The sequence below is a fragment of the Pundamilia nyererei genome, unplaced genomic scaffold (assembly GCF_000239375.1).
Source record: "Pundamilia nyererei isolate P.nyererei 1_Seehausen unplaced genomic scaffold, PunNye1.0 scaffold00007, whole genome shotgun sequence".
In the NCBI taxonomy this organism is placed as follows: Eukaryota; Metazoa; Chordata; class Actinopteri; order Cichliformes; family Cichlidae; genus Pundamilia; species Pundamilia nyererei.
In genome coordinates, this window is record NW_005187408.1 from 6,397,192 (window position 1) to 6,411,316 (window position 14,125).

Below are 14,125 nucleotides of genomic sequence, written 5' to 3' on the forward strand. Positions count from 1 at the left end.
TGTTGCCCCTGCTCTATTCAAGGCTTTCACACCAGTCTCACTCACTTCTCACTCCCTGGGTTCCTCCTCACAGGTCATAAATTAAGCGGAGGGAAGAGAGGCCTGAGATCAGAGAAAAAAGATCAGTCAGGGCCTTATTTCAGTTGGTTTTTGCCACATATTCTGTGCTACAACAGCACAGAGAGAGTCTGTTTCATAAGCAAGTGTAAGAAGCAAACCTGCTGCTTGGTGAGAGGTTCCCTAATGTACAGACAAGTCGGTGGATTTGTGAGTTGGGATGGTGCATTTTGGGTTCATCCACTTGGGGCCACACTGCTGTTGACACTATATGTTATTTTAATGAGTGTTGCAGCGCAGTGGTTAATGTGGCCACGGCTCGTGGCTCAGAGGTGCTGCGAGGAAGCGTGTGTGTGTGTGCGTATGAGGGAGACAGAGTTGGTGGGGGATGGGGGTGGAGGGGTCACAATATGGTTACGGTGACAAGCGCTGGAATAACTCATACACCTCTCCTGTCAAAACAAAGACTACTTGAAGTGAATGAGGCCAGCAGTGACATATTTTATGGTAACCGGAAAAGCTTTTCTTGGCACCGATTTTTCTTTTTCTTTCACGAGTTCAGTTAGTTCTCATTTTCACAATTCAAATTTTAAAAAAGAAAATCAACATCGTGATGGACATATTGTATTCAGTAAGGTCACCAAACTCAACCCAGTTGTGCATACTGCGACAATGACTTAATGACATGAATGGGGTAAATACTGCACAGTTCAGTGGGTTGCATTGCGTGCTATTATTCCTTTGTGATACAGGGAGATCAAAATTATGAAATATCATGCGACACATGTGGGATCTATTCAGTGATATCACAAAACTCCCATTGAAAAACGGGTAAATGGCTTTGCATGAGGCTGTGTACAGAACCATATGGACGCCTCCACATCTCCTCATTTCATACATGTTTCTTTTGACATCAATAATGCCTCGGTATCCAGTCGCGTTTGGAACACATCCAAAACAATTATAAAGTTGCCGTGGAAACTGAGGTCCTGTGCCAGGGTGAGGCATACTGTCTCCGCTCAGATAACCACATGGAAAGTCACAGCAAACAAAGCACTTGACAGGGGTGCAGAAATGGGAGAAATAAAGAGAGGGAGGGAGGTGAGGGATGGGCAGAGGTGAAGAGACAGCGATGGAATAACAAAAGCAGCGTTCTTGGACAATAAACGTACAAAATAAATCTGTATTTTTGGGAGGTTTGTTTGTTTGAGGGTGTGAATTATAGACATTTCATGCTAGACAAAAAAAAAAAAAACCTTGTTGTGACCAATTTAAAGGCCAGTGTTCAGAACATAATAAGGCAAAAAAAGAAAAAGAGATTTAGAGATCGAGGTTCAGCAAAGGTCTTAGTTTAAGTGCGGAACAATGCACGTGTTTGTGCTCTTGTGTGCCTGAATGAACATTATCATGGCAAACTAAAACACAGCCTCTTCGGTGACACATGCAATTTTGTGTGCGGAACATTGGGACTGGAGTAATGTATTGTAACCTTATGCTAACCTAATGAACAAGAGGATGAAAGCGGTGTAATGGCAGCATTTTTACATTTATCTTTAGGCTCCTCATTATGCGGTGAATCTGACAACCTCGTTAGGAGTGCACGAAAGATTACCCATGCGGATAAAGAGCACCACCTTCACATAAAAAAAAAACAAACAAAAACACACAGAAGAATTGTAGAACAGGTAGGAATGTCAAGAGCAAAGGGTGTACAACTGGTACGCACACACACACACACACACACACACTCGTACACAAACATGCAGATCATTCCCTGGTGGAAGTAACTCGGCTCTGGAAGTCAGAAGGACAATCTGACTGGCTTTCAAAGACCCCTGACGGTCTGTTTATTTAAATGGGAGTAAAGAATGCCACCATTTCAGAGGCAAAGCATTAGTATGTTTTGATCACACTGATGAAGACATTTCAGTGCTCTGTTTGGGCAGCTGGGATGATAAATGGGATCACCGATGCTACAAATAAGTCTGCTTTATTTCACATTAGATCCAGGGTCTACAAACTCATGCTACGTGTATAGCTGTTGGAGAGGGGGGGGGGTGAATATTTAGGTTTTATAGCAAAACATTTATTTACAGAACAGAGAAAACACAAAGCAGCCTGTAGATTCAGCGCTTTTTAGGTTACATCAGGTCAGCAATCGCTGTAACGTGAATCAATTAAAACATGTTTTTAGGTGTTTGCGCCTGAAGTGTCAGCAGATCTGTGTGTGAGTCATCATTTGTTCTCATTAGTGTTTCTTGGAGAAATCAGTAGCGCTTGAGGAAATCAGGTAATTTGTATTCACAAATAAGCATACTCGACCCAACGACGTCATGTCATTTGTAACAGAGAAAATGTTTTTTGCGCGTGTGTGTGTTTGTAAGGACAAAAATATCTTCTTTTTTTTCACAATGAAAAAGCAATTTCTACATTGGTCTTCTTACGAACGCCAATGAGGCCGGGCATCATTAGCTCAATACTGCTCTCCAGTGGATGCAAGGTACATTGATACTCTTGAAGTTCAAGCGCACAGGGAGGGTTTTCTACTATATTTGTAGAAATTGAGTCTCAAGGTTTTGAAATGCCAGTGCTTTGCAGCTTAAGATTGTATAAGTGAACCTAAACCTAAACCTAGTTTTAAAGGACGATTAAAAACATGACTAAGAAAAAGCTTTTAATAATTTAGGTCTGGGATTAATCCATGTCTAAGAAATCAAGCCAATTTTTTTTTTCCTGCATGTCTTGGATTATTGAGTTTCACTGTAAGGATGACATATGTTCAGAGTTTGACAAAACAAGACATGACTAAAACAAAGGTCTCTACATCAGAACAGTATCTTAAAATCATATCCTTAAGATATAGGAAGAAAACAAGGAGAAAAGAAGATTACATGGGAACTGGACTGAGAATTTATGAAAAAAAACAAAACAGATTTTAAGTGTGTGAATCCAAATTTGAAACTGTCGGTTCAAATTGCTGTCAGTATGTACATTACAGGTCAGGAGAGAGGTGCAACAGTGAGTGTATAGCCATGAAACCACACTGTAAAAGACAGTAGAGGTGTTCGATGTTCGGAATATTAAGAAATGATCAACACAGAAAAGTACCATCAGATTTTGATACACCATGCAATACTATCTGTAAAGGATGACTGTGATCCCAGACTCAGTGCCAATTAAGTAAAAGCACAGACAATTAAACACTGCCAGTGATGGATTACCCTCTACAAAACTCAACATTATTGAAGCAGTGTGAGATCATCTTGACAGAGAACAGAACAAAAGGAAGAAACATCCAAAGAAGAGCTTTGAATGTCCTCCAGTAAGCCTGGCGAACTATTCCTGAAGACTACTTAAAGAAATTACAACAAATCTTGCTTAACAGATTGCAGGCTGTGCTGATGAATAAAGGCGGCCATACTAAATATTGACTTGCAAAATTATTAGAACTGTATAAAGTCTGTTTTGTCCTTATATACTGTATTTTCATCAATACTGCACATATTTCAAAACAGTGCACCCATCATAGTAAAATACAGTATAAGGAAATGAAGGCTGACTTATTTGGACTTAACAAATTCATGCATAGTAGTTTGATATTCTAATAGAGCTTAAATCAGGGAGATCAAATCAACTCACACAACTGTTATAAGTCAATTCATCTTTCTCCTGTGTGAAGGACCTCAGTCTGAGACCTATAGTCTGACTCTATTCAATCTATAAAAGTTGTGCTCCACTGTCAGGAGAGGACATTTTGGGCCTTCTATGGATGCCAAGAGCACATGGACTTTCGTGAAAATGACAAAAATGATGCAGTTTCCACATTTTATGGCCTCTAGGGAGATTAAATAATAATTTTCTGCAGACATTATAATTTTTATTGCTAACAATCACATTACTTTTCAATTTAACAGAATTTCAGAAGTTCTATGCCCCTTTGAGCAAGCACTTGGCAACTGTGGAAACAAAAAACTCCCTATAAACAGGAAGAAAATCTCAGGCAGAACCAGGCTCAGGGAGTGGCAGCCATGACTGATTGTGTGTGTGTATGCTAAAAGTGTACTAACTCTTCTGTCGTGTTGACAACCCAACCATCCATCCATCCAACATACAGATATTGATTACATCACACAGAAAACAAGCAACCAGGTTTTCAGAAAAAACGTCAGACCAAACAAATCAGAGGCAAGTGCTCATCCCTGAAGGTAGCATTAAAACTGAAAATATTCGGGAGCCAAAACCATTCTTTAGCACATCTGTGTTCATGTTTGACACTGATAACCTTGGATCCACATTTATTGGTTCATAGTTATAGTCAAGACAGATTCTTCAAGATTGGCCATGAAAGGAACAAATTATCGTGATGTAAGGTGAGACCTCCCTTAAACAGAATGCAATGAGGCTGCTTCAATCTGCTGAGACGGTGTAAAGATGATTCCCTTCACAGGTCGGTGTCTCGTATACCAGTTGTGAAACAAAATCCCACAACTTCAGAGCTCTAGTGGTGTCAACACACCATCCCTCTGTCATACTATCCATGATCATTGTTAGTGCCTTGGGTGACATGACCATACAACCCAGCTCTATGTGCCTATTGCCAGTGTTGGGGTTGGCACTCAATAAAAAAGTGATGAATTACAAACTAACCATTACTTTCCCAAAAAGCAGTTCAGTATGTTACTTAATTACTGTCACATGATTACCAGTTAGCAATATAAACCTTGTGCTTCAGTCCCACACACCAACACAAATCCCCAACATACATAGAATCTTTCTTTTAGTGTTTACATATGAACACAAAACCCACAACAAAAAGCAAAGATGAAACCAGCTCAAAGAAACAAATGCCACAGTATTTAAGTGTTACTGTAGAAACATGAACAGGCACAAACAGGCTTCAAGCCTGACTGCTCATCACTGTCTTTGTTACCTGATAAAGATCAGTCTCTGGCTCCTGGGCTGGGCATGCACTCACCTTTCAAATCACTCTGGGTTCTTGGCTAGCTTTGTGTTAGCATGCCGTCTGTGCAGGTGCTTCCAAAGAGCAGAAGCTGTGTTAGGACTATAAAGCAGTTGTTTCTGTTCTGGACGATTTACACTTTGCCATCATTCAAAACTAAAACTAATGTTAAATTATCTGTAGTAAACCGCTCCACCATTTTCCTGCTCCGGAACAGGAACTGAAATCAGCTGATTCCAGCGCAAGTGTGCGAGAAATAAAATGAAATATTTTTTTTCTTTTCGTTATATCCACCCAGCATGTAGATAACAAGAAACATTGTAACACAAGTAATGACATAATATTGAGTTACATTACTGAAAAATGTAATGTGATCCAGTACAGTACAGTAATGCATTATTACTATTTTGTGTGCAGATTAGAGTTTAATTAAGTTTAATTAATTTAGTTTATTTAAAATAAATAAATTTAAATGTTAAATTTATGTTTTAGAGTTCATATGCGTTTCCTTCAACTAACTGTTTTAGTAGTCATGAAAAAAAAGGAAATCTTACCAATAATCCACACAACACAAATGGAAAAATTATTATCAATTTCAACTTAAATTGAATTGATGTGATGTAATGTGATGTTCAGCATATGTCTTTCAACCACATGACCAAAACAAAAACATCTCAACTTCTCACTTTCAGTAGAATATAACAATAAGAATATATAATATAAAATTATTTCTGTATAGTGATTTTCAGTATAAAAAAATGTTTTTCAAAATAGAAGGAGTTAAGCCAAAGACAGATAATCAGGGTATTAATGCCAAATGAGTGAGTTTAAAGCCAGATATACTGCAGGGTACTTACCCTTAAGGAAACAATCTTAATAAATGCCATCCATGCTTAGGAGGCAGCATATGGTCTTAACATCTGAAAGTCCTCTGGACATTGCACGATTAACTTTATTATCAAACAACAATTGCATCATAGCACTAAAACACAGGAAGACACAAAAATAACATCTGAGAGCTTAATCAAAGCACATAAACAAGGGATTGTAAAAAGAAAAAAAAACGTTCTGTAGTAGAAATCACTGTGTGAGATCAGGTCTGATAAACTGTTGTGACTGATTATATTTTGTCTGCATTCAAAAAAAGTTTGACCTTTACGATGCAAAGAAATTAACATATACGACCAAGATCCGGAAAGGCTGTTGTATTTTTTTTTTTAATATAATATGGATTGAGGCAAAGTAGAAAACTGTCATGTTACTCTTACAAATCAAATATTTACATCTGGGGGGGAATTGCTTTTTGTGTTTTGCTAAAGACGGAAGAAACTATCGGCTTGTTATCAGCAGGCAGTTCAAAAGCATACATATGCGATGTGATTACCATACATGGCAAGGGTTGCTTTCTATGAAGGCACCATTAATATTGGTGTAAATAACCTAACTGCTCGAATTTATTGTAGACTGCTTTGTAAAATCCACAACAAGATGCACAGGTAACAGGATATACTTGAAACCGTTTCACAGAGTTGCGTTTCCTCGTATTTATGGTGACATCAAGAGGATGGAAAAAGAAAATACCAGGAAAACCGATATGCTGCTAACGTGTGCATAATGAATGAATAAATTAAATAGCATTAATTATTAATGTTTGCTTTTTCAATTATACTTAACTATTTTTGGTTTGCTTTTGCTTTTGTGTAATGCAAACGCTCTAATCGTGCAAGTTATTCCTTTTTTTATTTTGCTCTATTTTTTTCAGTTCTACTCAAATCTATTTGCTTCTGCTGAGTTAATTTCTATACTCTCATATCGCCATTGGTGCATGAAGATGGGAAGTACAACCACGTCGACCAATGAGATTCGAGTTTTATTCCATTGGTTTGGTTCCGGAGTGGCCCGTTATTATTTTAAGTAGCAGGTTAAAATCGGTGAGTATTTTTTGTCCCTCTTGTAACATCTGGGTGTCTCGCGTCTAGTTAGCACTGCGGAGGGCGTGTAGAGACACTTTCGTGTTGATTGTAGCGCGTCGCTTTGAACGACTGGCTCTGTCTGAATCCCAAAGTAGGCAGATCGGGGTGCGCTCTCTGCACCAGCTGACGAAACATTCACGGGTAGTAAACATATTTAACGCGATCGGTCACATAAATCTGCGCTGACTCGATCTGCTTGCTTGAATACGGTCAGTGTGGCTCACACGGGCTTTAGGCCCGCAGTCTTATGTGTAAACAAACGGACTAAGAGGATTTCTCCAGCTGGTGTCTCCCCGTCAGAAGCTCGTCACTTCCAGAACCAACCAAGAATGTCTGTGTCGCCCACCATGTAGGTCTGCAGCCGCTCCCCCACGCTCTGGACTATAACTACATCGCTGTTGGTTAACAAAAAGCATATACTGGACCTTAGAAAGCACAACGATGCCCCCAGGCTCTTCTATCGACCTCAAAATACTAGATAGATGTCGAAAATATACGGATCGTTGTCCATTTGCTTCGGTTTAGCAGCATTTGTTCACGGCTGTGATTATACATAAGCAGAAGATGGCGCCATTTCTCAGTTTTAAACACTTTTCATCAACAGGTCTCATCAACTCCCTCTGGACGGTATGAACATGTATGCTGTGCCCAGCCCGGGAATACCAGGCTGTCCCCCAGGATTAGAGTACCTGACGCAGGTTGGTAAAGTACAAGTGACTCTAAATGGAGCAATCTGCATAGCCAAAAGTCTAAATTGATGCTCAAGGCCAGACATAATGAGCAATATTACCTTCCTTCTGGTTCCTAATATTAAATAGCCACCTGACACAGCAGAAAATCACATAGCAGTGAAAACTATGGAAACATACCCTGACTTACTCATCCTTTGTGACTACATAGATTAAAATGCTGTGTAGCATTGACAATATTTCCTCTAAATTAAAAAGCTTAAATTAAATGCTTAACCAAACTGACGTAACTAACAACCCTACATATAATGATCACCACTGATGTTCACACAGGCATTCAGACATGTCACAGTAGGAGAGTGTGAAAAATTAAAGAAAAAGTGACTGAATTCTGTGCAAGCTACACTTGTTACACTTGTTGTTAATAGTGAAACTTTTGCTTGCTGTGATAAGTCAACATCTGCCCTGTGAATAAGCTCTGTTGGAAAGAGTTGCTAGTTAGTTGAAGCCACCAGTCTTTTTCTTCATTCCTTGCAGCTTTAGGTCCATTCATTAAAGTTGAGAAGAACATAATGAAGTCCATGGTAAAAGTATATTGATCCACTTAAAATAAAGTGAGATGCGCTGCATGTGTTTATTCCAGAGGGTAAGTTGTTATAATTAGTAAAAGATGTGAGACCGGGCTGTTCTGATCCAATCAAAGGCTGTCTTTCAGAACAAAAAAAAATCAAGTCATCAGAGATAGATTGGTACTCATATGCTAGACTGTTTGTTCCCACTGCTTTGCTCAGCTTCTAGAGCTCCATTTAAAGTTTGACAAATTTGAACAGTGACAAAACTTGTCTAGATTAACTGGCTAGCAAAAGTTTGTAGATGAGGCAGTGGCTCTCACATCCTTACTCTGCTGCCATAGCAACAACTCTTTTCTCTGATCCCTCTGGCCTCGCCTGCGCCTCATTGCCTTCATCCTTTTTTTGTTTTAGAAAAAGCTTCTTACGTTCCAGCTTAGTTACCACCAGAGGCCAAAAGTGACAAACACAGTAATGGGAACGCTCCCTCTGTCTCTTCTTCTGGCCTCGCTCTCATAAAATGAGTGTGTGCCAAGTGATTTGAAGTTTATCTGCTGCTTGAATGACCCAAAGAGGGGAGAAAAATACCCTACTACCATTTTTGATAAGAGTTATCATAATTCGGGGGGAATGTATTGATCCAGGGCTATAATTCTTCTATTCTATTGATTATTTCTATCTGAGATCCAGGGCTACTCATTAAAACAATGAACTATAAAAATAACAGTGAAACGAACTGTTTCACTGTTATTTTTATAGTGCCAAATCACATCAACAGTTGAGTCAAGGCAATTTAATAGTAAAGTAAAAACCCTAAAATAGTGAAGAGAACTCCCCCAAAATAACACAACCCCCTATAAGCAATCACCTGGCAACAGCAGGAAGAAAAACTCCTTTTAATAGGAAGAAACCTCTGGCAGAACCAGGCAGGGTCAGATGTAGAAACGTTTTCTTAGAGTTGCATGAGGGTGGCATGGAAATCAGATTAGGTGGCAAAATCAAAGCCATTTCTTTACACATATGCAGGTGTTACCTTCTATAATATGTACTATATATGGATAAATACATTAAATGCAGTAAGTATACACATGTTTCATATAAACATAATCTGTATCTTTCTTGGACCAATAAGTATACAATCCAGAAAAGTACACAACATGACATGGATCAGTTAGAAATTTCTTCACTCTTCTTATTAGAAATAATCAAATTGTTACACGCCTAAATTTACACAAAACGTCAAAAATGTGCCGTGGGTTGCTACTGACAACAAGAAACAAAGCCATTTTGGTTTAGGGGCTGAACCATTTTTAATGAGGGGGGGATTATACAGTATATTTCATTTTAAAATTGATATTCAATGCTAATTGAAGCTAGGCTCAAAGTATTAATGATAGATTATTTTAATAAACAACTGTCATATGCATATCTTGGGTGGTACTAGAGGTGGGAAAAGATTATTTTAGGGTGGCACATGCCACCACATTAGATCCGCCCCTGGAACCAGGCTCAGGGAGGGGGGGGGGCTGTTTCCTGTGACTGGGTGGCGGTGAGGAGAGGGAGAAATAATACAGCACCTGTTATTTATGTTTATGCCAGCATATGTAACACTACGCCACCAACAGCTGCTCCTCTCAAGTGTTACATAAAAAAAATAACATTGCTTATGTGGTTTTCTAGGTAGATCAGCTGCTCATCAAACAGAAAGTTGAGTTGATTGAAGGTATAGTACGTAAATAGTTTACTACATGCATATTTTAAGGATGTCTTTAGCGACAGTTGTTCAGTGTTTTGTTTTTGTTTTTTTATCCATGCAGCTCTTATTGGTTTTGAAAGCAATAATAAGTATGAAGTCCGTAATGTCATGGGCCAGAATGTCTTCTACGCTGTCGAGGAGAACGACTGTCTGAGTCGACAGTGTTGCGGTCCCCTGCGCTCCTTCACCATCCACATCCTTGACAATTTTGGACAAGAAATCATCACTGTCACCAGACCACTTAAGTGCATGTCATGCTTCTTCCCTTGTTGTCTACAAGAGGTGAGTGTAACTACGTTTAGACACATCCTCTTTGTATATGTTAAATTACAGTATTTCCCTTTGATCACCAAATCACTCATTGTTTACACCTTGCACCACATCTGTGATTTTTACATGTATTTTTTTAAAAGCTGACTAGAAATGAAACTGTTCTTTAATAACGCTTCATTCAGCTGGAGGTGCAGGCTCCCCCCGGCAACACAGTGGGCTATGTGATACAACAGTGGCATCCCTTCTCCCCTAAATTTATTGTTGCTAACGAACACAACGAACCTGTACTGAAAATTCATGGGCCTTTCTGCGGATGGAGCTGCCTTCCAGATGTTGACTTTGAGGTGGGTTTACCCAAACACAGAGAAATCCGTGAAATTTGTGAAAACACAACATGACATGGTTACATTCACACCCACTGGACATTATTTTTTTAAAGGAAGCCTCCTCGTGCTCTGAAGCGAGAAATGTGTTTCCAGTAACACAAGCCCATGGCTTGGATGAAGCCACTGCACAGGGCATGCTCTTGTGTGGCATAGTGTAGGCTTTGTTCCATGGCTCAGCTAGTTTTATTAGATTGAGCTGTGAAGGGGATTTGGGTCAGTGATACAGGCCTTTTGCCAGATCCAAAGAAAGGGTAACTGAAGCATGATATTACCATCCCCTAGCTGCTTTGAACTCATTATGGAGCGTACAAATCTCAGATTTCAGTGGCAGCGGGCAAAAAACAAAATCGAATTATGAGCTGTTCGATGATCCTGTTCCAGTAAAACCAAACAAGTCCAGGGAATGACCTTTACGCCAATGCAACACATGTGCACAATTTGTTTTCTTATGCAACTCTTTCCACAGATTTTAACAATCGATGAAGTCAGCAAGATTGGGAAAATCAGTAAGCAGTGGACAGGGCTTCTTAGAGAGGCATTCACAGATTCAGACAACTTTGGTATCCAGTTTCCCATGGATCTGGATGTGAAAATCAAGGCTGTGATGATCGGCGCATGTTTTCTCATTGTAAGTTCAACCTTCACTTACCTTTTAATCAAAATGATTATATGATGTATTAACCTGTCATGTTAAGGCTTTGTAAAGGATATAATTTTAGAGTTCTTGAGCTGCAGATTAGGTGTAATTTTCAACAGTCAACCAGCAGCTGACCGACTGACTTAATGTGTAACTTTGCCCTCATTTAGTGGGAAATGTGGTTTAGAATCACCTGAATTTCAACTAATAGAAAACAGAGTTTGCTAAATTCTTTCAATATGTTTTTACTTTTCTAGAAAATTGGCAGTACAAATTTTATATATGCTTTGGCTGATGCATTTTAACAGACGATTAAGCATTACATCGTTACATTTTTAAACATTTTTACGAACGCTTTCTTTTTCCTTATTTTGCATACAGGATTTCATGTTCTTTGAGTCAACTAACTAGGAGCCAAACCGCATTTCCTTGTACCTCTGCAAGAAGAACGAGGCCTCAAAGCCATGATGATTAGTCCCAAATGCCCTAACATCGAACAGCCTTCAAAGGAATAGTTTAAAGAAAGTACCAAATGGTACCTCAACGTCAACACTTTGCATGAACAAAGAAATAGAAGGTTTGTTTTAGTCTTAGCTGCTCAGGTTTGTTGCAAAATCATGTCATTGGGCTGAAAGTGCAAAATGCAGTTTTAGTTTAGCCAGTGTTCATGAAGATTTCATTATTATAATTATTATCTTGTATTTATTTAAAGGAAATGTTTTTTTTTAATATATTTTTTGCTGTGTGTTTTACATTGTGACCATTAAGTCAATCTGGAACCCCGAAAAAACTTTGCTATTACTGCAAAATAACGTTTAGGGTAAAGATACATTTATATACAAGGAAACAAAAACAGAGCACAGTGGTGTAGGAAAAAATGGTTTGGTGTTAATATGATTAGTATGAAACCCTCATATGCAATTTGGTCACATTACAAGTAAAGATACTAATTTACTTAATCTACTCTGCTTGTATCTACTGTGTGAGAACTAAGGAACTCGTTTAATTCAGTTATCTGTAGTTCTGATATCCAGTGCCCTGTTTTTTATTGCTTTATGTTTTGGTCATTTGCCACACATAGCGATGTCTGTGCGCACTGCTTTGAACAAGTGTTTGTGTGTCTGTGAGCTATGATTGTACTTGTCTGTGAACAGAAGTTATAATACCATAAAATATTTTTTTCCACAGTTTTTTTTTTTTAAAGGAAAGGGTGGGTGGGAAGTAGAAAGGATGTGCTATAAGCTTGACATACTGTTCTTGTCTTCCCCACTAGAGGGAGCTAGATATTCATTTAAGAATAAGCAGCCCAGATGAACGATATAAATACTTGCTAATGTTATTAGTATCTGATGACATTGTATATTTTTTTGATAAACTCAGGTTGAAATGCATGCTACTACTGTATTACAGTGTTGGTCACTACTGGCTCTGGACGTTACACACCTGCACCTGATACTATGAACATAAAGCGTTCACTGGTTTGTTTTCTTAAATCATTTTGTACATTATATGATTTTAATATCCATATATTGCTTCCATTTTCTTTTATATTACATTTAATTTTGATTATGTTTACCTTTTACATTAATATCCTATATGACAGTTTTACATGTATCACAATATTGTAGTTTCCAGTACAATAGAGTAATATTTTGCAGAAAATGAACATTGGTACTCTTTCACCATACTTCAATTTAAAATTATAATACATATTAATTGTGGCAATCGGTGTGATTAGGGGTGGTATAAAGTATTGTAGCAAAGGCGTTATGTGTCAAACATTCTTTGTGAAATATTTTTTTCACCATGACTGTGTAATCTGTGACTTTACAAACCTGAAAAATTAGCCTCCATCATAAGCCATTTTTACATATTAATACTTAAGCTTTTATTTTTGTAAAAGTACTATATACTGCCAGTTGGAAGAGATAATATTACTGGTGTAAACTTACATTTTTTTTTGGTGTCCAGAGTGTTTTATTCTGCCTTTAATGTATTGACACTTGTTTTTAGAATAGCCATAAGTGGATATATTTCTCTCTTTATAAACATAATTTTTTAAACCCCTTAATTATGCGAAACCTAAATAAAAACTTAATAGATGTCTTTTATGAAGTCTGTTTTTTTTTCTTTGCATACAGTTGGTTAAGATAATACTCAGTTGAAATAAAATCCAATCCCATTCTCGCCACTAGCATGGGCCTTTCCTTTTCTTATAATACAGTAGTAGTATAAGATGCTGGTGCTAGATCCTCTGAAGGCTCTTTGATTGTGTTTAAACGCCAAAAAATTCAGCCAGAATGTGATCTTAAAAAAGGGAACTTTGCTATTTTCAGTCAGTTATATAACAAAAACAGTTAGAGTCCTTATTCTTCTACTTTTGCACTATTACTGTAAACTGATAAACTGTTTAGTCACGCAATGAATGGAAATGAGCTACGCTTAGATTGTGCAAATAGTCCATGGAAAAACATCAATAAAAAATAAAAAGAACCGTGATGTGTGATGTTCTTTTGATTTCAATACTAAAATGAGTAGAAACTGACCATTAACAACCACTGATAGTGAAAAAGTTCAACTTTAGTACTATGAATGAACTTCTTTGTTATAGTCATTTCAATATGTTTAATAACAATGCTCAGACCTTGTAAACGGTTATGTAAAGGCACTGTGCTTGGTAACCACCTTCATCTGGTCTTTCATCGGTTTCCTTAAAACATCTTTGTTAATGTTTCTGAATGTTGAATTTTTAATGGAAAAACCTGATCTGAGGTGCAGAATGAAGAGGGAAACGAAAACTATTCATTTTCTCCCTTCTGAAATAA

At 37.9% G+C, this 14,125-nt stretch overlaps 1 protein-coding gene across 2 annotated transcripts; it reads left to right on the top strand.

Annotated features, from left to right (window-relative positions):
• The first annotated feature begins 6,886 nt into the window (after positions 1 to 6,886).
• Positions 6,887 to 13,793, top strand: LOC102209213 (phospholipid scramblase 1). 2 transcript variants are annotated; one of them, XM_005722726.1, is made up of 7 exons: positions 6,887 to 6,948; positions 7,595 to 7,688; positions 9,929 to 9,971; positions 10,066 to 10,286; positions 10,460 to 10,621; positions 11,130 to 11,291; positions 11,682 to 13,793. In XM_005722726.1, the coding sequence occupies exons 2-7, from the start codon at positions 7,620 to 7,622 to the stop codon at positions 11,709 to 11,711; spliced, it is 687 nt and encodes a 228-aa protein (XP_005722783.1). In that variant the 5' UTR covers positions 6,887 to 6,948; positions 7,595 to 7,619; the 3' UTR covers positions 11,712 to 13,793. The 2 variants fall into 2 exon arrangements, with proteins under 2 accessions (XP_005722783.1, XP_005722781.1); XM_005722724.1 differs by lacking the exon at positions 6,887 to 6,948 and adding an exon at positions 7,178 to 7,339.
• The last annotated feature ends 332 nt before the right edge of the window (positions 13,794 to 14,125 follow it).

Coding starts and splice junctions, on each gene's coding strand:
- LOC102209213 (XM_005722724.1), top strand. CDS start 7,320: ATGTCTGTGTCGCCCACCAT. Junction 7,689..9,928: donor GATTAGAGTACCTGACGCAG/GTTGGTAAAGTA, acceptor GTGGTTTTCTAG/GTAGATCAGCTGCTCATCAA. Junction 9,972..10,065: donor GAAAGTTGAGTTGATTGAAG/GTATAGTACGTA, acceptor TTATCCATGCAG/CTCTTATTGGTTTTGAAAGC.